At 44.3% G+C, this 26,284-nt stretch overlaps 3 protein-coding genes across 5 annotated transcripts in view; 2 read left to right on the plus strand and 1 right to left on the minus strand.

The window, feature by feature from the left end:
• ADCY3 (adenylate cyclase 3) overlaps positions 1 to 3,364 on the plus strand; it is an 82,418-nt gene extending 79,054 nt beyond the window's left edge. For both annotated transcript variants that reach the window (XM_029938194.1, XM_029938195.1), the window contains exons 19-21: positions 918 to 1,041; positions 1,717 to 1,841; positions 2,388 to 3,364. In XM_029938194.1, the coding sequence (XP_029794054.1) occupies positions 918 to 1,041; positions 1,717 to 1,841; positions 2,388 to 2,570 (432 nt within the window). In that variant the 3' untranslated portion in view covers positions 2,571 to 3,364. The remainder of the gene's footprint in view (positions 1 to 917; positions 1,042 to 1,716; positions 1,842 to 2,387) is intronic.
• CENPO (centromere protein O) lies at positions 130 to 14,950 on the minus strand. Of its 2 annotated transcripts, none has more exons than XM_029938197.1 (8): positions 14,475 to 14,950; positions 14,100 to 14,201; positions 12,484 to 12,647; positions 8,190 to 8,307; positions 7,263 to 7,522; positions 5,398 to 5,569; positions 4,199 to 4,365; positions 130 to 3,149 (listed from the first exon to the last, which is right to left on the minus strand). In XM_029938197.1, exons 2-7 carry the CDS (start codon positions 14,128 to 14,130, stop codon positions 4,229 to 4,231), a joined length of 882 nt encoding a protein of 293 aa, XP_029794057.1. In that variant the 5' UTR covers positions 14,131 to 14,201; positions 14,475 to 14,950; the 3' UTR covers positions 130 to 3,149; positions 4,199 to 4,228. The 2 variants fall into 2 exon arrangements, with proteins under 2 accessions (XP_029794057.1, XP_029794058.1); XM_029938198.1 differs by having other exon boundaries at positions 14,377 to 14,950.
• PTRHD1 (peptidyl-tRNA hydrolase domain containing 1) lies at positions 14,587 to 17,652 on the plus strand. Its single transcript, XM_029938199.1, has 2 exons — positions 14,587 to 14,870; positions 17,313 to 17,652. Exons 1-2 carry the CDS (start codon positions 14,619 to 14,621, stop codon positions 17,481 to 17,483), a joined length of 423 nt encoding a protein of 140 aa, XP_029794059.1. The 5' UTR covers positions 14,587 to 14,618; the 3' UTR covers positions 17,484 to 17,652.
• The last annotated feature ends 8,632 nt before the right edge of the window (positions 17,653 to 26,284 follow it).

Below are 26,284 nucleotides of genomic sequence, written 5' to 3' on the forward strand. Positions count from 1 at the left end.
GGGGCTCTGCCCCCGAGGCAAGAAGGCAGCAGCCAGCATGCAGCACGTGTGGCACAGGGTCACAAGAGTAGCCGACGCTACCGAGTACTGGTTGTGCCAAACGTCACACACACCACTAGCATCATGCAGTGCAAATTTAAAATCAGATTTATTGGCAAAGTTTAACGAGCAGAGAAATTGTAGGACACACAACCCCTCTATTACCGCACAGCTCAGACCGGGTGTAAGATGCTTTAGCTGTGGCCGTGCTCCCTTCATGTTCTGTACTTTCTAAAGAACTGGGGAGTAGAAACCATCCACACAATTATGTAACAATGAAGACATTCAGCTTGGGAAGTAGTTTGATTAGAAAAGGGGTCTCAGAGCTTACCAGCTGGCATCGGCCCGTTTTCATGTTGAATCTGACCCGTGCACCTAGCTGCTGAGCTAGCTCATTCCAGGAGAGGAGCTGTGGGGGCCCTGGTCCCAGGAGTTCTTCTTAAACTATTCTCATCCCATTTTATCTTATAACCGTCCTAGACATGTGTACATGTTGCTACCATCTCCATTCTATGGACGAAGTTAACGAAATGCATCTAGGATGGTTCATGACCTTTAAGTGCTTATAATCTAGTTCAGGAAACAAAGTGAGGACAGCTATCTCAAAATTACCAGACCTGGTTCAGGCTGGGTGGTTTTCAGGCAGGACTACTGGCAGACAGGAGGGGACTTGGCTGGACAGGCTTTGCCATGGACCCAAAGGGTCCCAGATGAAGTGTCAATGACACACAGAGATAGAGGTCACAGACTCGTCTGTGGGAGGAAGTGGAAAATGAGGTGTTAACACGTAGCCGTAGGAATCCACCTCAGAGTACCAGGAAGGGGAGGCAGGTGCCCACAGTGGCTCCTGCCGCCCTCACGGCTGCTCCCTGGCGCAGGAAGAAAAGTCCGACCGGGAGCGCTGGCAGCACCTAGCCGACCTGGCCGACTTCGCCCTGGCCATGAAGGACACGCTCACCAACATCAACAACCAGTCCTTCAACAACTTCATGCTGCGCATAGGTAAGGGTTTCAGGCTCGTCTGCTCCTCTCACACAAAGGACTCAGCAGATCAATAGGGAGGAGGACTTAGCCCTTGAGCATTTAGGTGGGGGAGGGTCACACAGTCACAGCGCTGGGACCTCAGGGACCTCTTCCAGATGATCAGACTGCACATCTGACAAAATGACGCAGCTCTCTGCATTCTGTACTGTACTGTTGACAGCAATACGCATGCCTTTGAAGTCAGGTATGCGTATTGCTGTACGGCAACAGGGCCCCCTATTTCCCCGAGCAGTCTTGTATGCTTGCTAAGGCCTTCATTGCCTCCGTCCAGCCTGTGAGGAGTTCATGTCACCTACTGCCCCTACTGGGGGTGGGGGTGGGGGTCCTCAGTCCTGGGTGAGGTCACAAGACACTTGGAGTTACCGGGTATATGTTACAACTGTCAACTTCCACACTGCATAGATTAGTTAGCATATTGGGGACAGGTGACCTTTGCCAAGGACAGGATAAACAGGAGACATACCTGCCGTCTGGTGGCTTAGAGACAAGCTTCAGGAAGAGTATGTCACAGACTTAGGAGTTTTGTGGTTGGGGTCATGTGGTAAATTCTCTGGGAGGAGTTGGTGGCTTCTGAAATCATATAGTGACAAAATACTGCTTGTGACTCTGCTTAAGTTTATGCTTCTACACCAGGCATGAACAAAGGAGGGGTACTGGCTGGGGTCATTGGAGCCCGGAAACCACACTATGACATCTGGGGCAATACGGTCAACGTAGCCAGCAGGATGGAGTCCACAGGGGTCATGGGCAACATTCAGGTACATCCGGCAAGAGAGCTGAGCCTGTGCTCAGACCCAGGGACCAGGAATGAAGTTGGAATAGGACATGCCTTGCACACACTACTGCCTCCTTTCTTGGCTCAGACTATCAAGCTGGTACTTCTGGGAGATTAAAGGCGAGGCGGGGGATGGGGGTGGTAAGGGATGCCGCAGTAGAAAAGAGGAAATACTTCAATCCCGTTTCCAAAATTTATGCATAAGTTCCCGATAAGCCTATCCTGCCTCTTGGTAGGAACTTTCTAACATGTTGTGCCTCCAACATGGACCCCCATGGCAGGAAAGCACCACAAAATGGGGAGAGGGGACAAAACAAAGATTGATACTGTCATACTGGTGACCTGAGGCTGTCCTCTGGGGACAGGGAGCACTGTCCCCAGGAAAGGGGAAGGCCCCAAGCAACCCTGGGCCTGCTGGTGTGCAGATAAGGGGCGTGTACTCCCGGTGGGCTCCCTGGGGCCTGTGGACCACAGTGTGGACACCCTCTGGGCAGCTGTGGTCTGAACTCTCTCTGTTCTCCCTCCACAGGTGGTGGAAGAAACACAAGCCATCCTTCGGGAGTATGGCTTCCGCTTTGTGAGGCGAGGGCCCATCTTTGTGAAGGGGAAGGGGGAGCTGCTGACCTTTTTCTTGAAGGGGCGGGAGAAGCCAGCTGTCTTCCCCAACGGCTCCTCGGTCACCCTGCCCCACCAGGTGGTGGACAACTCCTGAACAGCCGCTCGCCCCACAGTGGTCCACATGGGAAAGGAGACTCTGTTTTTTGGAATCAAAGGCCTTGGAAAGGACAGATGACCCAGTCCCAGCCTGCCTAGACTGTTGAAGTGCACACTCACATAGACTTTAGGTTTAAAAATCTCCTCAAGCCTTCCTTTGTTCATGGATGCGTGAGCTCTGAGGGTGGCCATACTATTATTCTCAGCGTGCCTGTAGCTTCCTCAGAGAGTAGGGGTCTTAGGCATAGCACTGGAACAATCCTTCCAGAGCTGTGGGTCTGACCAGCCCTCCTTCCCCCAGAGAGGCCATGGCCACTGTGAGCAGGAACGTATCCGAGGGGGGACAAAGCTGCCTCTGCCACCGGGCTGCGGCCGAGGACCCGGCGGGCCTGCAGCTAGCAGACAGCCGTGCTCCGCGGTGCGCAGAGGCCGTCTCCAGCCGGGGCGCCGCTGGTCTCCGGGTGGGCCAGGCTGGGCGAGCCGCCCTCATGCACGTGTTCCTGATAATCTTGAACGGTTCTTCTGGAACCCTGCCACCTTAGTTGTGAGAGCAGAAAGTGCAATATCTTCCTTTTACCTGGTGGGAGGGAGGGAAAGGGAATTTATTTCTGAGAGAAAAATATATAAACAGATCTTCTACATTTATATTTTTACCTTTCTGTTAAACACTCTCCGATATTGCCTTGCCTCTTGAGCTCTTGCTACAGTCGCCTTTGCTACTGCTTTAAAAGAGAATTTACAGGTATTGATAAAGAACAAGACTGTTTTATTAAAAGCTTTATTCAACTTGGATGTGGCCATTGTGAAGATTCTGTGTCTACCGCTCCTCTGAGAAGTGCCGAGCGCTTTGCTGACTCACACTTATCCTTACCACGGGCCTAGAAGGCAAGTGCCTCAACGAAGGCCACAAGCCAGCTCTACCGGTCCCCTGTGCCCCCACACGTGCAGCTTGCTTCCTGGTTGTCGGGTCTAGAAAGGGGCCATGTTAGTTAGAGACTTGGATGCAGGACTCCTACTATTAGTCAGGTGGGAGAGATGGGGGAGGCAGCCAGGGCCAAGCCTGTAGAAGCGTCATGATGGGGGGGGAAGGGCGCTTCCCTCTGTAACCGCCGGGTTGGAGTAGCCTGCTGATGGTGCTTTTCCATAGCTGACTTAATGCTTTCAACTAACGTTTTAGAAAACAAAGTATTAGCCACATTGAACCCTGATTATCCACAGCACTTTCTAATACCATATTCTCAGGGCCCTAGAATACACTGCTTCAAACTAAAGATCAAATGTGGTTTCCTTAACTTTATCAGGAACCTAGAATGTTCTAAAAACTTTATTTTCAAAAGACTCAGGAAAATGAGGCAGAATTAAAACTTTCATAAAAGCTACAAATACTCTTCAGTTGAATGATACATACTCCCTCTTTCACAAAATGCCTTCTGCCCCACACACATTCGGATTTTCAGCTAAAATGTATCATCAAATCAATACCTCAATTGTCCAAACTTGCCCCTTACCATCATGAAGAGGTGAATGTTCCCACTGCAAGGATGGTTCCCCAGGTAAGGGGTCTGAGCCTTTCAACAGTTTTCAGTTCCCAGGACCTAGCCTGGGACTGTGCACAGTATTACTCACTTTTGATGTGTTCCCCATGAAAATCGTATTCTAGGAGACCAGGCTCATATCCAACTTTTCTCCTTTTCTTGTAAACGAAGTGAACACTTGATGCAGGGGCTTCGTTAAAAACAGATTTTCATGGCACACTCGCTGTTCTTCCCATGAAGTGGACAACGCGTCCGTCCCTAAAACACATGACACCAATCTCATTTAGTGCAACTGGGGAATCTGAACCTGGATCACTGATGTTCTGGGTCCACGTAACTTTTTTTTTTTTTTGGTCTGGAGCAGAGAGGCTGCCCTTTATTGGATCAATGAAGTTTTGAGACCCGAACCGACTCTGCCCAGAAGCCTAAAACCTATGGTGTGAAATCTGTGGCAGTTTTAAAATACCCACCTCCTAAAAAGATTTTATCCTATTTTTCATTATTGCTCATGTCACATTACGATGGTACATTTAACTATAAAACTGTATCATCATCTCTCAGCCAACCCTCTAGAGACCCATCCCAAGAGTCTCTAGAGTGAAGTGTATATACACTTGTCTATTTGGCTTCTTAGCGAAATGAGTCTTTTGGCTCTCTTCATCACAAGTGACCCTCTGACTCAGCCTCATTTGCTGTCTCTCTTCAAGACGAGTCTCCAATGAAAACAAATCTTAAACTGAAGATCCAAAGCAGCCTCTGTGCTGACAGCAGAGAGCCCCATGTGGGTATTGAACTCACAAACTGTGAGAACATGACCTGATTGGAAGTCAGATGCTTAACTCTTTTGGATGGAGCAAAAGAGAGGGAATGAGGGTAATTATATTTACTACCTACAAAAGAAAGAGAAAAAAATGGAAGAAAGAAGGAAAGCATTCAGGGCACCTGGGTGGCTCAGTCGGTTAAGCATCTGACTTCCACTCAGGTCATGTCCTCAGTTTGTGAGTTCAATCCCCTCATCGGGCTCTCTGTTGTCAGCACAGAGCCTGCTTTGGATCATCTGTATCCATCTCTCTCTGCCCCTCCCCTGCTTACTCTCAAAAATAAACATTAAAAAATGTTAAAAAAAAAAAAAACAGTCTTTGTATTTTACAGAGTAAATTTCTAGATTAATGGAAGAATGGGTTTCCAAAGTTCCAACTCATGTAGTCTACCTATTTTACCGTTTCATTCAACTTGAGTAACGCAGAGCACATTACAATTTCTTTGCTGAGACATGCTCCTTCCTCTCACCTTGGTACGTAATGGTGACGTCGGTTGGAAGGGTTGTCGTGAGGTCCTTATACAGCAGTCTAGCACAAAATGGGAATGACTGACCGTGTGGCTCCACTTTGTAAGTAAATGACAGCAGGTTGCACAGCGAGTTTCTCCGCAAGGGCCCAGCCAGAAAGCCTGCAAAGTCACTCTAAGGGGTGTGGGGTCAGAAGAGACACAAAATGTATGATGATTACAGTTCCAAAGGCAGTGGTGACACTTCAAACATGTCTGCAAAACGAGGGCCCATTAATCAAATTTCAGAGAAACAAATGACTGAGAAAATCCTGTATAAAGATGTATACGAGTTGATGGCATTCTAGACAGGCCTGCAGAAAGCACTACATAAATGGCCAGCAGCTGGGAGCATAAGGGAGCTACGAATTCTGTCTCTTCGTGTAATTGGCTAAGATGCTTTGTGTCTGCATTTACATTCAGTGTAAGTTTAACGGACAACTAAGAGCTTCAGAGTCCTAAACGCATGGGTGGAACACAGCTTCTATAAGTCACGTATTCCTTATCTGTATCCATTTCCTGTCTACTAAAAAGCAATTTCTTTCTTACCCAACCCTACTCCAACGCAACCCCAAGAAGGCAGGCCAGAGTTCAGGCAAAGATGGACAGTATTCCTCGATGTATCATTCTGCTTTGCGTCTGTACTTAAAGCTCAGCAAGGCACTTGGCACATAACAGATGCTCTACTCCCTGCTGAATTGAAAGTGCAGAAACTGTACAGGCATCCTCAGAAATACTGTGGGTTCAATTCCAGACTTGAAATGAAGCAAGTCAAATGAATTGTTTGGTTTCCCAGGACACTTATATTTACACTACACTGCAGCCTATTAAGTATGCAATAGCATCATGTCCAAAAAACCAATGTGCATAACTTTTTAAAGTTTTAAAAATTTATTTTGAGAGAAAAATTGAGATAGTGAGAGTGAGAGAGAGAGAGACAGAGAGAGAGAGAGTCAGGCAGGCAGGCAGAGAGAGGCAGAGAGAAGCCTAAGCAAGCTCCACACTATCAGTGCAGAGTCCAGTATGGAGCTTGTTCTCACCAACCGTGAGACCATGACCTGAGCGGAGATCTAGAGTTGGTCGCTTAACCGACTGAGCCACCCAATGTGCAGATCTTAATTAAAAAACCCTTTATTGCTAAATAATGCTACCCATCATCTGAACTTTTAGTGAATCATAATCACTGATCAGATCACCATAACAAATAATGAAGAAGTTTGAAATATTGAGAATTGCCACAATGTGACACAGAGACACAGAGTGAGCGATGCTGTTTAAAAAAGGGCACAAATAGGCCTGCTCAACACAAGGCTGCCACAAACCATCAATCTGTAGGAAAACACAGTATCTGCAAAGCACAATCAAGAGAAGTACCATAAAATGAGGTATGACCGTACTTTGCAAAGGGAAGAGTCAAATATGAGGACCGTCATTCAGGAGTGAAAAATCCCTTAACCAGTATCCACGTTTCAATAGCATCCAGAATTTCAAAAGGGGAAGAAGGTGGAAAATAGCTTATATAAAAATAAGAAGCATGCATCAGAAGGACAACGGCCAAACTTCTGGCTCAGAATTATAAAGCGCTTTAAATACAAACGAGGAGTGCCTGGGTGGCTCAGGAGGTCATGATCCCAGGGTCACGGGATAGAGACCCACATGGGTTCTGTGCTGAGTGCAGAGCCTGCCTAACATATTCTTTCTCTCTCCCTCCGCCTCGATCCCGAGTGTGCTCTCTAAAATACAAAAATAAAAACCTGCCCCCCACCCTTTTTTCACCCTTTGAGCCTATTCTGGGCTAATAATACCTATGTAAGATCCGAGACAGATACCTGAAGCTGATCTGCCTGGTACTTCCTTCCGGCATAAGCATTTAGGTGTTCGCAGAGACAGAACAGGAAGTGCTGAATATTAGTCTGTAGGTATTTTGCAGAGATCTCCTCTAGGGGAATGAAGACTGGAATTGAATGGTGATGTATCCGAAGTGGCTTCTGGATGACAAGGTCGACAAAATAGGAACCCAGCAGATTTCCCTCAAAAGCGGTGCTGATGCAGACACAGACCCCGCGGCTGGTCAGTTTCCCACTGAGCCCTGAAGAAACAAGTGGATGCTGTCAACACACGTGTGCAAAGGTAGTGTCTTCCCTAGCCGTGCATACACTTCAGCGCCGCCTCATACGTACAATGGGTGTCCAAATGTCTGCTGAATGAACATCAAACTATTCTGACTCTAGCTCACTTCAAGTTTGAGTTGTTAAATCCATGGGAGACGGTGGAAAAGATAAAACATCCTCATATCAAATTATGGAAGAAGGGATTTTGGATTTTCATGTTACCTCTTCTTTTTCTGAGTGTCAAATAATGTATGTGATAATCCAGTTCCTTCCACAGTCCTCTGATGCCACAGACAACGGGCAGCCTGAATCCCCATTGTAATGGGAAAAGAGAGACCTGGAAGGTTGAAACGACTTGACCAGAGGCATCAAGCCAGCCAACAGCACGGGGAGTTGTACCATAGGGTCCAACACACACTGAGGAGCTAAAATGAATAATCTAAGCGGCCACCAACCAACCTTCTGCAAAGAGAGGCCAATTTTGTAGGTGAAGATGCCTACGGACAGCACGACAGCTTTGTGTGTGTAGGATAAAGAAGGCAAAATCCACGCCCATGAAGTAAGTCCAGGACTACTAACATCTAGCAAACCAGCTCACTAGAGGCCAGAGACTCGGACTGAAACAGGTCAGAAAATAAATTATACCTGTAAAACGATATGCCTGCAGAATGGCTTTCATATTTTCCTGTTTTCCTTCCACAGCTTCTTGCTCGTTGACCTCCAGTGTTTGGTCGGGTTCCACACTGGCAGTAGATGCTTTAACCTGCAAAATATGCAACAAATCAAACTGGGCACAAAGGGTATAGCACAGGATTCCTGGCCCTCACATAAGTGGGGGGAAAGCTAAGTACAGAGTAATTTTTGTATTATGTAGTAATGCTACAGTGACCAGTTAGTGCTACGGATTCACAAGAAAGGAAGAATCTTGAGGATCACCGTGTGAGGCATTAGAAGTAGAAACTGTGATGGCCTGAAGAATTAGGGCTTTGGTGGTAATGGAGAGTATCGTGAGAAGAAAAACAAAAGGGGGTAAAGCAAGTCTAGGATAAGCACAGGGCAGCAAAGCTATGAAAACAGGACTATCACAACTTGCGGGATATAGTCAAAGCCACGAGCTAGTTACTGAATGTTTGTATCCCTCAAAATTCATATGCGGAAACCTACTGCCTGATGTTACAGTGTCTGGAGGTAGGGCCTCGGGCTGGTGATTACGTCACAGTATTGGCGCCATCGTGAATGAGATTAGTGCCCTTGTCAGAGACCCCAGAGAGCTAGCTCACCCCTTCTAGCATGTGAGCTACAGTGAGAAGGCTACCATCGGTGAGGGAGTAGGTCCTCATCAGACACTGAATCTGCCGGGTCCATAATCTTGGACTTCCCGTCGCTCTAGAGCTGTGAGAAACATGTGGTGTTGACAGGTTGCCCAGTTTTGATATTTTTGTTCCCACCGCCCATATTGACTAAGACACTGCTTAGTGGAAAAATTTATAACCTCACATACAAAAATGGGAAAAGACAGACTAAAAAAAAAAAAAAAAAAAAATCAGTAAGTATTCATTCCAGGAAGCTAAAAAGCAACCTAAATCCAAAGAGTAGAAGGAAGGGGATAATGATGTAAAGATATCAATGAAAATAAAACACAAATGTGTAAGAAAAATCAAGAATGCCAAAAGTTGGTTCTTTAATAAAACTAATACAAAACTGATAACAAGACTTATGAAGGAGAGAAAAAGAGTGCAAGAGTGATGACAAATTACCAATATCAGAATAAAAAATGAGATACTACTACTGATCGATCCTATTCACAAGATCGTTATTTGAGAAGGTTCAAACAACTTTAAATACGAGTTTAGATGAAATGGACAAATTCCCTGAAATGCAATTTACCAAAGATGACCCAAGAGGAAACAGGAAATATGAAAGCTTTATATTAATCAAAGAAACTGAATCAGAAACTTAGAACTTTCCCACAAAGGAGGCCCAAAGTTTTACCAGGTAGTTCTTTACAAAAATTTAAGGAAAAACCACACCAATTTTATATAAACTTTTCCAACAAATGGAAAACAGAGGAAAATATCTCAAGTGCTTTCTAAGACCAGGTTGAACTTGATGTCAAAACCTGAAAAGGAAATTATATTTAAAAAAAAAAAAAAGAAAAATGACAAGACAGTATCAAGAATTTAGATGTAAAACTCCTACTGGCAAATATTAACAAATAGAATTCAACATTATATAGAAAGGCAATACATCAAACCAAATTAGGTTAATTCTAAATATATATATAAGCCATTATTACTCAAACATCAATATGTACCACATTAAAAAAAACCCATACGACCACCTTAATGTATGTAGTAAAAACATTTGATAAAATTAAATACTTGATCACAATTAAAACTCTAGCAAGCCAGACATGGAAGAGCATTTCCTTAATCTGATAAGAGTATGTATATACGTAATTTAGAGCAAATAGGTTGACCCTAAGACTATTTCCACTCAACAATCTACGGAACAACATAGCTAATACGATAAAGGCAAGGAAAACAAGTTACAAGGACCGGAAGGAAGTAAAACTGTTACTGTTTGCATATGATCTGATTCCAGATGTAGAAATCCCAGAAGAACAGTGAGATAAACAGAATTAATGTAGACTTAGCAAAGTTGTCATAAAGTCAATATATAAAAACCAAGTGTACTTCTACATAACAGTATGAAAATAAATTTCTAAAAAATAGTACCATATATCGGGAGCTATTAAAATGTGACTTGTGGGTCAAACCCACCGTGACACATATTTTTGTATCTGACGGGAACCCACTCACCAATGTTCATATCGTCTAGGGCTGCTTCACAGTACAGCAGCAGAGCCAAAGAATCGCCACAGACACCACATGGCTCATGAAGCCTAAATAATGACCATCTGGCCAGACACAGAAAGTCTGCTGACTCCTGCCACATGAGTTAACATCAAGAAAAATCAAATATATAAATATGCTGAATGATGTTTAAGACCAAAAACTAACTGCACACATTACTGAGAGAAATTAAAGAACTAAATAAATGAAAAGCGTCTGACCATGTATACTGATTGGAAAATGCAATACTGAAAATATTTCAAGTCTCTCCAAACTGGTGTACAGATTCAATGCAATTCCAATCAAAACTACAGGTGTGTTTTTTGGAAACTGATGGCTGATTCCCAAATTTATGTAAAATTCAAGGGGCCAAGAATAGCCAAGATTCTTCTGAAGATGACGACATACATGACAGGTGTCCAAACTCACAGTAAATAAACCTCTCGTACCAGCACGAAGACAAAAAGACCAACGGAACAGAAGAGAAGTTAGAAGCAGGCCCGCGGTGGCCCCGAAGATCCACCACAGCACAACGGGCAAAGAGAGGGCACTTGATATCCACGTGGAAAAACAAAAGTACTAGTACGACCTCTACTTCATCCCGTACACAAAAATCCCTTCCACAGACTGTAGTTCTAAAAGCAATACGATAGAGCTTTTAGAAAATACCACAGAACACCTTCACCATCACAAGTTAGGCAGATTTATTAAAAGGAAACAATAGCAGTAAGTATAAAATTAGATTCCTAAATCAAACTTCATTAAAATGAAGACTTTCTTTTCATTACAAGACACCACTAGAGTGAAAATGCTAGGGGCACCTGGGTGGCTCAGTCAGTTAAGCGTCTGACTTCAGCTCAGGTCATGATCTCGCGGTTCCTGAGTTCGAGCCCCACACTGGGCTCTGTGGAGACAACTCAGAGCCTGGAGCCTGCTTCCGATGCTGTGTCTCCCTCTCTCTTCCCCTCCCCTGTTCATGCTCTGTCTCTCAATAATAAATAAATGTTCAAAAAAAATTTTTTTAATAAATGAGTGAAAAGACAAGCCACAGTCTAAGAGAATATTCATAATATATACACTAAACAAAGAATTCATATCCAAAATATGTAAACAATTTTACAATTCAGTAAGAGACAACATAATAAAATTTTTGCAGAGGTTTTGAAAAGCTTATTTCACAATGGAAGACTTTCAGGTCTCTAACACAGGTACTTAACAGCATTAGTTATCAGGCAACTGCAAATTACTCCATCATGAGATACTGCGACACCCCCGCTAGCATGACAAATTTTTAAAACTGACAACATCAACTACTGGTAAATATGCAAAATAAGGGAAATCTTTTACATGAGTGCTAGGAATATAACACTGGTAGAATCACTTCCAAAGACTGTTCGGCAGTACTTACGTGCATACACTACGTGTACGGATAAATCTCACGGACAACTTTCAAGCCAACCAAGTCAGCCATAAGTTTGTACTGTTTACATTTACATGAAATTCAGTGATGGCAGTGTCTCATGAAGTGTTTTCCTGGCTGGGCGAGAGTTACTGGAGAAGCCGACAGGCAGGAAGAGAAACAGCAAGCAGGCTGCTGCAATAATCCTGGCATCCCAGTCACCTGGGAACCATTTACGACATAAATGGGTAACACTTGGAAGCACGAAAACAATCTAAAGGAAAGTCTGATTGGTCTTGCTGACTTTTCCTGGCCTAGAGAGAACACTGAAGAGAGGGAAGAGTCAAAGTTCACTGTGAGGTTTCAAGTCTATAAGGGAAAGATGGCGCTAATGACAAAAATACCAATGACCCGTCAGGCTGAGCCTGAAGAGCAAGCTCCACTCGGAGTGCGGGTTAAGAGGCCACGATGAAGAGCTCGCCTGCACGGTCAGGGTCAGGGATGCCTGACAATTACTGGCTGACACGGGTAGTAGCTGACTCTACAGAACTGACCATCTGAGAGGCCAAGGACTCAAATCAATCCAGTAAGATCACAGGTAAAACCCATCACACAAATCCGTTAATCCCGAGATCACGCTCGGTCTCTGCTCCAGCAGAGCCTGCTAACGTGGCCCCGTACTCACTCGGGCTTGCCGCTCTTTCACTTCAGCCCTGAGCTTATCGCGCAGACACCTCAGTTTATGAATCTTGGCCTCAAGAGCGCTCTCTGCGGTCTCTGTCTGCGGATCTAAGTTTTTCCGGGATCGGTTCGTCTGAGTCTCCAGTCTTTCCAAGTGCGCTAAAACACCTGAGGAAAGTAAAAAGGCAATTTCACAAGCATCCAGGGATTTCTAACTCTGGTCACAGAAAGAATTTCAGGGATGAACAGAGGGTTAACCTCCTCCTTAGAACGTTGGCCAGCTAAAATGTTAGACGCTGGCAGCAACTTATAAAACCAGAGGAGCTGACAACAGGAATCAAGAATGAGCAATCTTGTAAGTTGAGCACCAATGAACAAGCAAGCAGTTCCTGACCAGGACACTGTCCGAAGTGAGCACTGTCTGAACATAACTCATCTCCGTTTTCTATGATAAGGCCCAGGGAAAACAGGGTCACCAAATTCACTGACTCTCTCAGAAACCGTTTTTTAAAATGTAGATTTTTTTAGAATTGGCTTTTATGCATGTATCCCTGAAGTCCTAACACATAACTCTTTGGATTTAGACATCCAGAGAGTCTTAAGTGTTTTGAAGCTCTGAAAAGTACTATTCACACAGGACTGTAAAGAAACACACTAAAGGGAACTGTCCACCCATATTACTGGGATTTAGAAAGGAAAACAAGTTCACAGTTAGACAGAGATTCAAAGACAAATACCGGTGCCCAAGAGATTAAGGACCATCACAGTTTCATAATGCCAATCAACTCTAACCATAAAGCATTTGCTGAACATTTCCTACACATTAAGACCCTGTCCTGTGCTAGGTGTTTTACTTGCACACCATGTAAAGAATTAGAACATAAAGAGGCGCCTGGGGAGCTCAGTCGGTTAAGTGTCTCACTCTTAGTGAGACAGGTCATGATCTCATGGTGGTGGGATCAAGCCCTGGGTCAGGGTCCGTGCTAACAATGCAGAACCTGCTTGGGATTCTCCCTCCCACCTCTCTCTCTCTGACCTACCCTACTCGTGCTCTCTCTCTCAAAATAAATAAGCTTAAAAAAAAAAGAAAGCATGAAGATAATGAAATTCTTATCTTATTTCCACAACCATCACCATAAGGCTACTCTTTGCCTCCATTTTCCAGATGAAGAAATTAAAACAGAGAAAGGTAAAATAACTTGCCCAAGGAAACGTTAACAACGGCAGAACCAGGACACAACCAGGTCTAACCAACACCAAAGTCACTGCTTGGCACAGGAGTAATGCATAAATGCCCCCCCCCCCCCGCCCCGCCCCAAAATACCCTGGAGAGAAAGGAGGCCTCACTGGCTGGAAATGTATCTCCGAGGAGAAACACGAAGCATATTATGAACGCAACCTGTTTAAAAAGGGGCAGGAGCCTAGAAACGTCTGAAATAATTTCCCGTGTCCAATGAGAAATCTCAGCTGCCTGTGCCCTTCAGTCTTCAGTGTTTGGTCCTTTCACCATAACGCTCCAAAACAGGCCGGGTTACACACCCGTTAGAGGAAAGAGCTGTTTTAACCTGGGCGTCCTCTTTGGCAGCAATACTAAGAGGGGAAAGGGGGCCCTTTGAATACCTCCTTTGGACTTGTCATTCGCCCACTCCATCTCCTCGGACTCCCGCCGGCCTTCCTATGAAGATGTGCAGGCAAGCCTTAATAGGGACCCAGATTTCCTTGCTGGTAAAAGAAAAAAAACAAGAAAATCACATCTATTCACGGCAAGACGCGCACAACTCAGGTACGCATCGTGGGGTGTCCCCAGACACCCCAAGTGACACCACTAGGACTCCCCTTCCCTTCCCTGACCCGCCCTGCCCGTCCCCCGGTTACACCCGGCAGTGTCTCCGTCTACCTGCTCCCGCGCGGGCCCCAAACAGGGCTTTAGAAGCCGTTCAGCGTTCCACCCCGGCCACGGTCCCGTCCGTCACCAGGTCTTCTTTTCTCCCTTACCTCCTCTCGTCTCGCTCACCCAGACCAAGGTTGAGAGTTCCCGCCGTCCACGCCTTCAAAAACCACACCAATCAGACCCAGCGTGCTTTGCGCCCCCAACGTACAAAAACATGGTTGCGCTCAGGGCCCCTCCCTCATCCCGGCATGCACCGGGGAGCAGGGTCGGTCTTTCTGTGGGCCCGGAAGATGGCGGCCTCTGGCGCAGATCCGCAGATCCTAGTCCAGTACTTGGTGTTACGAAAGGATCTATCGCAGGCTCCATTCGCCTGGCCAGCAGGCGCACTGGTAGCGCAGGCTTGTCACGCAGCCACCGCGGCCTTGCACATTCACCGCGACCACCCCCACACGGCGGCTTACCTTCAGGACCTAGGGCGCATGCGCAAAGTGGTCCTCGAGGTGAGGCACCCGGCGGAGGGGGTGGGGTGCCGAAGACGCCTAGACCGGAAATGGGTGTGGTCATGAGGCAGAGCCTCAACTTCGTAGAGTAGGCGTGGCATTAGTAGGCGTAGAGTCTTCTAAGTAAGTTTTGGGAAGGTTTCAGACTTGAGCGGTTTCCCCGGGAGCCTTCCCTAGGCTGGTCGGGGGCCTGACTGAGTGACGAGTGGACGTTGGGTGGGTTACTAAGACTCTCAGCTGCGTCCCTCTTAGTAGATGCGTGTGAGGATGAGGCAGGTGGAATGAGACTGTCCTGCTGCATGAGCACTGGCCGGGCCTTTTATTTCCTGGCCCAAAGGTACTGTCCCACTTCTCCTTGAAAAATCGATGAAGACGGAAGAAGGACACGGGCTTCCTTCCTGCAAGTGAAGTCAAACTGAACCATTACCGGGGTATAACACCTAATTATTTGAAAAATAAATGTGAACATCATATAAATTGAACCTAGCTTCATAAATACTAGAGACCGCTGGTGTAAAATAGAGGTAAAGTTCGTTTTGCAGGTGGCCAAACAGATCTTACCCTCAACTTTCCCCTTTGTCAATTCTGCTTCTAGAAGAATTCCTTAACCTGGGAAGATAATCCTATATCAGACTCATCAGAGAGCATTGTATAGATAAAGAATATTCATAGGAGCACTTTATAATAGTAAAGATTGTGGAAATTACCACATTTCCAGCACTAGTGATTGGTTCATTTTATACCCTTAAAATATGCTATTATAAAGCTAGTATAAATCATGGTTTTGAAGCATATTCAGTTGGCATGGACGAGTGCTCGTTATGTTCTGCTAACTGAACTGTATTCTAACTACAAAATGATCCAGATTTTGAAAGGGAAAACTAAGGAAATACATCCACATATTGAGCAGGTGGTGAGATTTGGGTTATTTTCTAATGCTTCTCTATTTAGTTTTCTACATTAAGCACATATTTAACTTTGCATTATAAATTTATTTTATTATTTTTTAAATAAAATTTACTTAAACAAACTAGAACCTTAGGGTGGAGATGGGGTAATCCCTTAATGACCAGCAGACAAAGAAGATTTTCTTTCAAGAGATAATTATCTGTTGGGTAGAAGAACATCAGTCAGTAACCTAGGGAAAAGTGTTTTGAGAATTTATGAGTAGACAGAGGTGAAGCAGATAGCTTTTCATTTAGACTTTTTGTAGGAAGAAGGCCTCAAGAAATCATCCAGTTGAGACATCCTCATCTCCCTCACGTTCAGGCAGATAATATATTTATTTACCCCTTTTCTCAGATGAGAGATCTGAAGCCAACAAAGATTAGGTGACTTTCCTTAAGCCTAAAAGACACCTGATGAGAGGTGCCTGGGTGGCTCCGTAGGTTGAGCATCCGATTCTTGATTTCGGCTCAGGTCATGATCTCATGGTTCGGTTCCTGAGAGATGGAGTCCCAAGCTATTAGCACAGAGCCCGCTCATACTTGGGATTCTCTCTCTCCCTCTCTATCTACCCCTCCCCCACTCGTGCTTTCTTTCTCCCTCAAAATAAGTAAGTGAACTCAAAGGTCATACAGTCACTAAGTGCAGAGCACAAGTTCGGACTCCCTCTAACTCACTGTCCTGTGCTGCTATGTGGTGCTGAAGAAGGGGGGAGGGGAAGTCCATGAGTTCTCCAGCATGGCTGTGCCCGAGGACTCTAGCTAAAGAGTGGAAGTCCCTACATCCTCCTATTTGATAAGACAAACCTCCAGTTACCTTGGTGGCTTCTGCCTTCACAGGCAAAAAATATACCTTATGCCAAATAACACACTAATTATCTCTGAGTGCTAGCTTTAATGCTTCCTATTAATGGGAGTCAGCGTGGTGATAAGGATGATAAGAAAGAATCTCAGATGGATGTTAGAGAATGGGGTTTGCCCTCTGAGCTAACAAGTGGGAAATGTCCCAGCAGAAGGAAAACCTTTCCAGGTTTGGGTGGGGTCCGGTGGGAGGGGAGGATGGAGCTGCAGGTGATGAGTTGTTAGAAATCTTTTTCTAGTCCACTCATAACATCAGAGCTGGCTGAAGGATTCGGGATAGCTGTAAGGGCAGCAGCCAGAAGAGAAGTAGAAAATGTAGAGAGCACAATTGGTAAACATGCATACAGCATCTCAAGAGGGAAGAGAGAAATCTTCTCCCTTTTAGAAAAAGCATATTAATCCTCTCCCTCTCCTACCCCCAGGCAGCTTATCTAAGGTCCTAAAAGAGTGAATGGTAAATGGGGCAGTGAAGCTCTTGCTTCCAGAGACACGGTCTACAGCTCCTTCGTTGAGAGAGCTGTTTTCCACTTTTCAGTCCAGAGGATTCCCCCCCCACCTGCCCGCTTTATTTTTCATTGCCTTCTGACATTTCCTACATGGGCCCTTCAATCTGTGTTCTGTGCTCTGCTCCTGGTAGGCTGCAGATGAAAGCACCCTGAAGGAGCTGGCTGAGACCCTACAACAGAAGAACATTGACCACATGCTATGGCTGGAGCAGCCAGAGAACATCGCCACTTGCATTGCGCTCCGTCCCTACCCCAAGGAAGAAGTGAACCAGTATTTGAAGAAGTACCGATTGTTCAAGTGACTCGTTCTGTCAGTTGCCTTGATATATTTATCAGCTGGATCCAGAAACTGCATGCCTCCCATCGCTGAGCATCATGTAGTCCTTTCAATGGCAACTCGCTCTTCCCTTTAGCCTTGAGTGTTTCTGGAGGGTCAAACACATGTTCATATTAAAGTTGTCATAAACAAGTGCTTCCTCTAATTTTTTTATTTTTAATTTGTTCATATGGGGAAAGTAGGTAAGCAGCAATACTGTCTATGAGCTCAAATAGATTTCATTAGTCTTCTATCAAGGATCAAGGACCCGTCCTTCGTTATGAGGAATAATAGAGTTCTTCCAGGCACCCAGGTTTACAATTTTGCCTTTGAATTCTTTATTTCTTATTCACATCCAGATATATTCAGTGAATCTAGGACAATATCAACTTCAAGATAAACCATTACCTTACATATTGTTAAGAAAGAGGAGATTCTGCTGCCAGTTAAGACGTAACTAACCATAAGATGCATTTCAGTTTCAAAGGTGTTAGAATACACATATGCGCGTGCAAACACAAAAATATATATTTGATGAAAGTTGTCTATTGTAGTTTTCAGTGCTATGCCCTGTATCAGGCCCTCATTTTGATCATCAGAGTGTCCCACTGATCCGCCCACCTCCTGTGTGTCCTGGCTAGAGTCCAGCAGACTTTTTGACACCAGGTTTCTTTAGGATCACCGAGCACCCTGTTCAGCGTAGACTCCCACTCGCTCTTAGAATAAAGGTGGATCTCTTCGGCATAGCCTTCAGACCCTCCATATTTATCTTCCTACCCACCTGCTTAAGTGTATCTTCTACCCTTTCCTTATCCAAACTTGAGGTTTCAACAAAGGTATTCCAGTTGCTGCCTGCCATCTCTGGCCTAGGAGTCAAGTGTTCATACTCTTCCCTCCCCATTTCTACATCTGGACTTTAAACTATCCGGCTCAAGTCTGATAGTTCACCAAGTCTTACCCGGCCCCAAATGACAGTGTGCTTTCTGAACCTCTAGAACACTCTGTACAATATTTTATGTATTTCTATAAACATTTGGAGGCATCTACAGAAATTGCTTGGACATCTGTGAAGCAAAGGTTGTAAAGGGTAATGTGGTCAGCAGATATCTATTTCAAGTCTACTGTGGCAGGCTGTATTAAGAGTTGAGGATCTAAGGATGAACAGAAGTTTTTGCTTTCAGGTAGTAAAGAACCTAATGAGAAGACAGACACCTAGGTAATCCATGTGAAGAAAATTGTACAAGGTCATGTGAGTATATTTTCCCCTTTCCCTCTAGATACCAAGATAACTCAGATGCTAGACACAAAGATTTTCCATCATAAGAGATGGTTGTTTCCAACTAAGAGAGTGGATGGGAGAATTGGTAGGGTGCTGAGGGCAGAAGCAATCCCAGAAAGCCAAGTGAATAAGAGATTCAAGGAGGGGAGAGCAATCCAGTGCAGCACAGAATTTCAGTATAAAAGCGCTGAAAACATTTAGCAGTTGGGAACATACTGGTGAGCTTGCTGAAGGCAGCTGAAATAGCATATGAGGGTGGGAATCCAACTGCCATCTACTGAGACAAAACTGGGAGGGGAGGCAAGAGGCGGGGACTGATACGAGAAGCTCGAATGGGAGAAGGTAATGACTAAGTGGGGGTTGAAAGGTGAAGCTGGGTTCCAGAGGGGGAATTTTCTTAGATGTCTGAGCAAGTTTATGGGTGAGCAGAGGAAGAGTAAGGAGAAGAAATGTTACTAAATAGAATAACTGATAAAGGAAGTCCAGAAAAAGTGGGAAGAGGTGGGGTTAAAGACATAGGGAAGGACTGGCCTTGAAGAAAAAGAGAGAGAGAAGACTTTAATGAAGCTGGAGGAAAGAAGTGGAGAAATGTATACATACACATGAGTTTATAGATTGGAGAAGGGAGAAAGTTGAAGACTATCCTTATTGACTTAATTTTCTTCTATGAAATAGGAAGTATATAGCCTTTCATAACACTGAACAAACTGAGCGCTGTATTATATGGCAAAGTATAGTGGCTAAGACCTCATACTCTGGTGTCAGATGGCCTAAATCCAAGTCCTAGCTTTCATACATTCAAACTGTGTGAACTCGGACAAGTCAACTTCCCTGAACCCCAGGCTTTCATCTGTACAATAAGAATGTACAGGAGTGCTATGTTGATTAAATGTGTTAGTATGCACAGGTCCCTTAGGACAGTGCCTGGGCACTTGGTGCTAGAACCTAATAAAAAGATACTATAAGACACTGCCCTCCAAGAGCTGCCCTCAAAGAGCTTTCAGTCAAGTAAGCGAGTGGTCTAATTCCCTTTCTGCTTGGGTGATGCCATCCAAGAATGATGAAACACCCTTTGCTATTTCCACTCAAGACAATTAGGAAAATATTTCTAAATGACACTGTATCTAAAATTTTTTTTAATTCTGAATTCTTCTGTAAGACAGTGATAAAGCCAAGAGAGAGATGAGTTTATACAACTGAGACAGAACAGCTGAGGCAAGTCCCTAGAGCTGAGATCTGAGGACAAATAGCATAAACTTCTACCCAAGAGGGGAAAGGACAGATATTCATGGCTGATCCTGAGTGAGTGGCCAGTAGCAGGGAAGTAGCAGACGTTCTTGGTAATATTAGCTAAAACCATTGTCATTTGAACTAGATTAGTAGTTTTCAAAGTGTGGTCCTTAGATCAGCATCATTTGGATACTTTTTAGAAATGCGAATTCTCAGGGCACCTGAGTGGTGGTTCAGTCAGTTAAGCGTCTGACTTCAACTCAGGTCATGATCTTGCTGTTCATGAGTTCGAGCCCTGCATGGGGCTCTGTGCTAACAGCGTAGAGCCTGGAGCCTGCTTGGGATTCTGTGTCTCCTTCTCTCTCTGTCCCCCCCGACCCCCAAAATAAACACACATTAAAAAAAATAAAAGAAATGCAAATTCTCAGGCCCTACCCCATTCCTACTGAATCAGAAACTCTGGTGTTATCTAGGAGCAGTCAGCCTAAAAGATGAAGAATAAATGTGTGTGATTTAGAACCAACACGTTATAATAGTGTATAATGTGCTTAAAGGAAGGAACAAGATGGAGAGCAAGAATCTGGTGCAAAGAACAGTATATCTGGCTTTGCACACCAAGTTTACAAAAAAACAAGGTACTTGCCAATAATGCAAAGATTGTACTGCAAGGCCTAGAGTAGGTGATATATCCTTGAAAAGAATCTCCTGTGCTTGGTAAGTTTCTTACACGTGAAAACGTTTTGGAATTAACAAAGGACTTCCATATGTGCTAATCATTTCTGACAGTTTTATGGTGCAGGCCACCTTATCTTAGGCTTACAAATTCAAAAAGGCTTTCACTTGCCCAAGATCAAAGTCAGTGGCAGAGCTGGAATTGAAAGCCAGGTCTTTTGTCAGCCCAGTTTTCTCTTAATCTCTCATAGTTGGCTACTAATTGGGTTTTCAACCATCTAGCTACTAGAAAGTGGTTTGAAAAGGGGTCATGAGTAGTTCAAGTGCTGGGAAGCAGTATCTTCCATTCTAAATTGGTTAATTGACATTCTGTATTATAAATCAGCCTCCTGTGACTGTGAGTTGTGTGACTCAATACCCTAGAGTCCAATTATCACTGGATGAGCTGACAAGATGGAGTTTCTGAACTGATAGAGCTGAGAATCAGTGCCTAGGTCACTGCTTCTCGTGGGGCTGGCACAATCCAGAGGGCTCCCCTAGAGGGGTACTTAAAATCACGTTTTATTGTCATTTAATCAACATACATCTTCCCTTACAGATTCTGAGATGCCTTCCTGAGTGTGCACTGCTTCCTGGTTGAGAATCTTGGCAACAGTGAACCCCAGTTACTGATTGGAAAGTGTTAGTGGAAAAATGGCTGAGAACCACATCCTTTGGCTATGATTCCCTCGTAAGTTTTAGCTGTCCTCTGATGTTAAGCTTAGCACAACCCCAACTTCTCCTCTAAGATCCAGGTATGTTAGTCCTGAATGCTGGCCCCAATCCAGCTTTAAGCTGTAGGGCTTTTGCAAGGGCCAAATAGGTGGTGGCACCCAAGTTCTGAATGCAGTTGCTTATAAATATATGATAAAAAGCGGATGGAGGAACCAAATATCACTTTTATTATCAATGGGTTGGAAGATACAGCTTTATCTGATAACCTAAATGGGCCTGATAATTTCCTATCCTAAGGAAAGTGAGCAGACAGAGCAAATATCACCAGAGTTGCTCCTTCCTAATGGTCGTGTGGAAAAGTACAGATACCCCACATTCAGCCTATCAAACTTCGAGAGAGTAGTTCCACCCAACTGAGAAACTTGGGCCAAAGGCAGTCATCCACCAAGTAGGTTATTCATTTGGCCCACACGAGGAAGAGTCCCGTGGGGCAATTGGGAGCACTGTGTTCCTTCACTCCGTCTATAAAGGTGGAAGCGGGAAAAAGCCTTCTGCCTCCTCCCCAGCACGAGACGTAAGGAATTCTGAAGAAATGCCAATGATCCAAGAGGAAGACTGACCTGACGACAGGTACAGGTGGAGTCTGCTGTTGAGTGGGGAGGAGAGCTGGGACCTCAGTAAGGAGACTGCTTGACACGATCAGCACAGCTGGGATGATGTGGCTGCAAAAATGATGACTTTATACAAGTTTGCAAGTTAAAAAAGAAAATGAACAGGAAATATGCAGCCTAAAATTGAATACCGGCAGGTGTCTAATAAATTACTTGAGCTTTGAAAACCAAGCCGAACGGAGCAGGACCAGCTCTTCAGGGATGAGGAAAGGAGTTCCAGGGGGGACGTTTGTTCTGTTGGAGAAAGGTCTTCCTGTTCACTGACCTGTTCCATGTGTCCACTTTTCAAGTTAAGTCACTTGCCTTTCAGAGGCACTGGTTTTAAAGGCCAATCTAATAGATATTTGACAATGAGCCATCTTCCTCTTATTTAATTTCATCATGAATTACTTCCCAGAGGCATTATACTGTAAGTGAAAGACAGAGCAGGGCATCCTATATACAGATAGTCCCTCATTTATTCTGGTTGGATCTACGATGGTTGGACTTAAAAATTTTCAAAGAAAATTTTTTTGGGTGCAAAAGCAATATGCACTCGGGAGAAACTGCACTTTGAGCTGCGAATTTCATTATGTTCCTGGGCTAGTGATATGCAGGTACAACACTCTCTCACGATGCTGGGAGGCAAACCACGGCTCCATCAGCCAGGCGATCATGAGGGCAAATATTCAACACCCTGACAACCTTTCTGCGCCGACACATGCAACTGATCTGTTTTTAGCATTCAGTAAAATCTCATCAGATACTGAATATTTTATTATAAAATAGACCCTGTTAGATGATTGTGCCCAACTGTAGGTTCATAGAAGTCGTTCTTAGCACTCGTGAGGCAGGCTACACTAAGCTATCATGTTCAGCAGGTTTGGTATATTAAATGCATTTTCAACTAACGTTATTTTCAGCTAACGATGGGTTTATCAGCACATAACCCCATCACCAGTCAGGGAAGATCTGTACTCATTTGGTGAGGGAAAACTAGAAGAGATTGTCTCTCCTGGTTTGCCTTTTCTAGTTTTTCAATTAAGACTGTAGTCAAGCAGTCAACTGATTTTTAGGGAAGGGAAGTAATTTCTGAGAAAAGTAAAATGTTTAATAGAAGCATATATCATCTATAAATATAAAGCTTGGGAGCTTTACTTTTGAGTAAAGTGAAGTAACTTTAAAAAATGTTTTTATTTATTTTGAGAAAGCAAGAGAGAGCACGTAGGGGAGGGGCAGAGAGAGAGAGGGAGAGAGAATCTCAAGCAGGCTCTATGATGACAGTGTAGACTTGGGGCTCGATCTCACAAACCGTGAGACCATGACCTAAGCCAAAATCAAGATTTGGATGCTTAACCAACTGAGTCACCCAGGCACCCCCGTGCATTAATTTTTAAAAACATCATCCTTAAGAAGTGGAAGTTATTAAAGGTAACTGCTAATATTCTTCAAATTTGGGAGCTCACATTTTATGAAAAAAAGGGAATGATCATCAGGGTAGAATTATGACCTTATCTGGAACCCTTGGACACTTTGCAACTTTTCATTAGCTCAACAATACAGACTCTAGGAAGACAACTCAGTGTCTGGTCTGTCCATGAGCTCCTTTCCCCTATTTAAAATATTGTTTCTGAAACTATTTCTTCAATTCGCAGATAAGAGATGTGGAACCCTTCTTTAAAAAGCTTACAACTGGAGGCGCCTGGGTGGCTCAGTCGGTTAAGTGTCGGCTTTGGCTCAGGTCATGATCTCATGGTTCGTGGGTTGGAGCCCCACGTCAGGCTCTGTACTGACAGCTCAGAGCCTGGAGCCCGCTTTGGATTCTGTATCTCCCGCTCTCTCTCTGACCCTCCCCTGCTCGCGCTGTTTCTCTCTGTCTCTCAAAAAATAAATTAAAAAAAATGCTTACAACTGGTGGAGAAGAGAAACAGATGTACATATAACCACGTGCCAATGAAGGCCCAAAGACTGCAGCAAGACAGTAGGGAAGAGCGGGCTAATTTAAGTATAAGGACCAGGAAGGGCTTCTTGGAAAGAACATCTAAATTGCAGCTTTGAAAGACAAGTAGGGAGGAGAAAGAAGGAGCATTAAAGCCTGAAGAACAGGAATGAATATGGCAATGAAAGTGAGACCAAAGGTAATAAATTACAAGATAAAGATCAGATCCGTGTGGCAGGATTGTTTGCTTAGAGAGTGTAGAAGGCAATGAACCTTAAAAGGCAGAGTGATTTCAAAGCAACTCTAGGCAAGAAGTTGTCGCTAAAAGAATCTGAAGGTTGTGTTCACAAAGATTTCTTTGATGACTGTGTGAGAGATAAAGGCAAAAGGCATGGAGGTGGTTACTGTAATCCTCCAAAGAAAAAAAGCTAAGTCCTCAATTTAATCTGTAATCAATGGGGCTAGAAAAGAGAAGGTAGCTCTGAGGCACTGCAGAAGTAACTGTTGGCAATTTGATGACATGAGCGGGAGGAAGTTGTGGAAAATGACCACTAATAGGATGGTGACACAATTAATCCAGATGAGGGACACAAGAATGTGTTTGTGGGGAAGTGATTTGGTGTGGGACTTGAGATTTTGGTGCTGGAATGGGCTGGTGGGGGGAATCCATGCATGTGGTAATGTTCACCAGCTGGAAATTCAGACCTGGATCTGGAGAGTGATTTTGGCCAGAAGAGTGGACTTATTTTTTTTAAATTTTTAATGTTTTTTATTTATTTTTGAGAGACAGAGACAGTGTGAGCAGGGGAGGGTCAGAGAGAGAGGGAGACACAGAATCCGAAGCAGGCTCCAGGCTCTGAGCTGACAGCCCAGAGCCCAATGCGGGGCTTGAACTCACGAACCATGAGATCATGACCTTGCCGAAGCCGGATGCTTAACCGACTGAGCCATCCAGGTGCCCCTAGAAGAGTGGACTTAAACTGCAGATCATTGTAAGCGGTACTGAGATTTAAGAAAAAGATGAAATTGTTCAGGGAGAGGACAGGGACTTGCTTGAGAACTATCATCATTCTCACACAAATTTCAAATAGGAGGAAAAGATCAGTATTTTAACAAACTCAAAATTAGTACCCAGTTTTACTTTCAAAATGGAAACCGTCACAAGCTTCTAGGAACAACCGTTAACTCACTGGGATTCCCACAGTTTTAATGTGTCACTAAGGTGCTGTTGTCTCTGATAGGTGTGCTGTACAGTGGAAATTGTGATTTCATCACAAAACCCAAGGGTTAGCTCTTGTGTCCAGAGCTTCCCAGCCACCTGACCATAAATCTGAGTATCAACCTCACTGTCTGTAAAATGGGGCTAAGACCTACAGTAATTGCTTTGGAGGATTTTGAAGAAAAAAGGACATACTCTATGTGAAACTGCTGTGCAAACTAAGAAATTATTAGCACAAAGAGTATTAGCCTCACATATTGCCTAGCAGAGTAGAAATGAAAGGTATTTCTTAACGGATGCATATTCTCCACTATTAGGAAGTATCTTCAGGCAAGTATCGATATACTTCCCACACTGCCTATCACAATGTCTGTACTGCAACAGCTCATCAGAAATGGAATAAATAAACCTTGGTGTCAAGTTTTGCTTTATTCTGCACCTTAGGGCCTCTGGACATTGGAGTGGGAAGAAAATCTGATGGAACAGAAATTATTCCTTTAAGGAGCACCTGGCTGGCTCAGTCAGGAGAGCACGTGACTCTTGATCTCAGGATCGTGAGTTCAAGCCCCATGTTGGGGGTAGAGAGTACTTGAATGGAATAAAAAAAGCTAACTAACTTTATTAAACAAATATTCCTTTATACATTTTAGTTTTCTCAAGCCAACATCTCAGGATACCTGTGGGCAGAGATTGGTTCCGCTGGCTGCATGGACTACCAGAGTTCTGAGACCAGCCTAAGTGATTAGACCAGAGCCAAACTCCAGCACAGGAAAAAGATTCTTTGTTTGGAGAAGGCTCCAGAGCCAGAGGAAAGTGAATGCTGGCTTTCATGATCTGATCCAAGAAACCAGATTTCCTAGGAGGAATTGTAGGGCTCTGCTTCTCAAAAGTGATCCTGTCACTTGTTTTATACCCATTGCAAAAGGAACCCATATTTTCCAAAATTTTTTTTAATGTTTTTATTATTTTTGAGAGAGAGAAACAGAGCACGAGTAGGGACAGGCAGGAGAGAGAGAGAGGGAGGGAGGGAGACACAGAATCTGAAGGGGGCTCTAGGCTCCGGGGTGTCAGCATAGAGCCCTAT

The sequence above is a fragment of the Suricata suricatta genome, chromosome 4, assembly GCF_006229205.1.
Source record: "Suricata suricatta isolate VVHF042 chromosome 4, meerkat_22Aug2017_6uvM2_HiC, whole genome shotgun sequence".
Classification (NCBI taxonomy): domain Eukaryota; kingdom Metazoa; phylum Chordata; class Mammalia; order Carnivora; family Herpestidae; genus Suricata; species Suricata suricatta.

What these genes read in the sequence shown, in the direction of transcription:
- CENPO (XM_029938197.1), bottom strand. Translation starts at nt 14,130, where the DNA reads ATGGAGTGGGCGAATGACAAGTCCAAAGGAG. An exon ending in GAATGACAAGTCCAAAGGAG is followed by an intron (nt 12,648 to 14,099) that starts GTATTCAAAGGG and finishes TACTTTCCTCAG; the next exon opens with GTGTTTTAGCGCACTTGGAA. An exon ending in CGTCACCATTACGTACCAAG is followed by an intron (nt 4,366 to 5,397) that starts GTGAGAGGAAGG and finishes CATGTGTTTTAG; the next exon opens with GGACGGACGCGTTGTCCACT.
- PTRHD1 (XM_029938199.1), top strand. Translation starts at nt 14,619, where the DNA reads ATGCACCGGGGAGCAGGGTCGGTCTTTCTGTGGGCCCGGAAGATGGCG. An exon ending in TGCGCAAAGTGGTCCTCGAG is followed by an intron (nt 14,871 to 17,312) that starts GTGAGGCACCCG and finishes TGCTCCTGGTAG; the next exon opens with GCTGCAGATGAAAGCACCCT.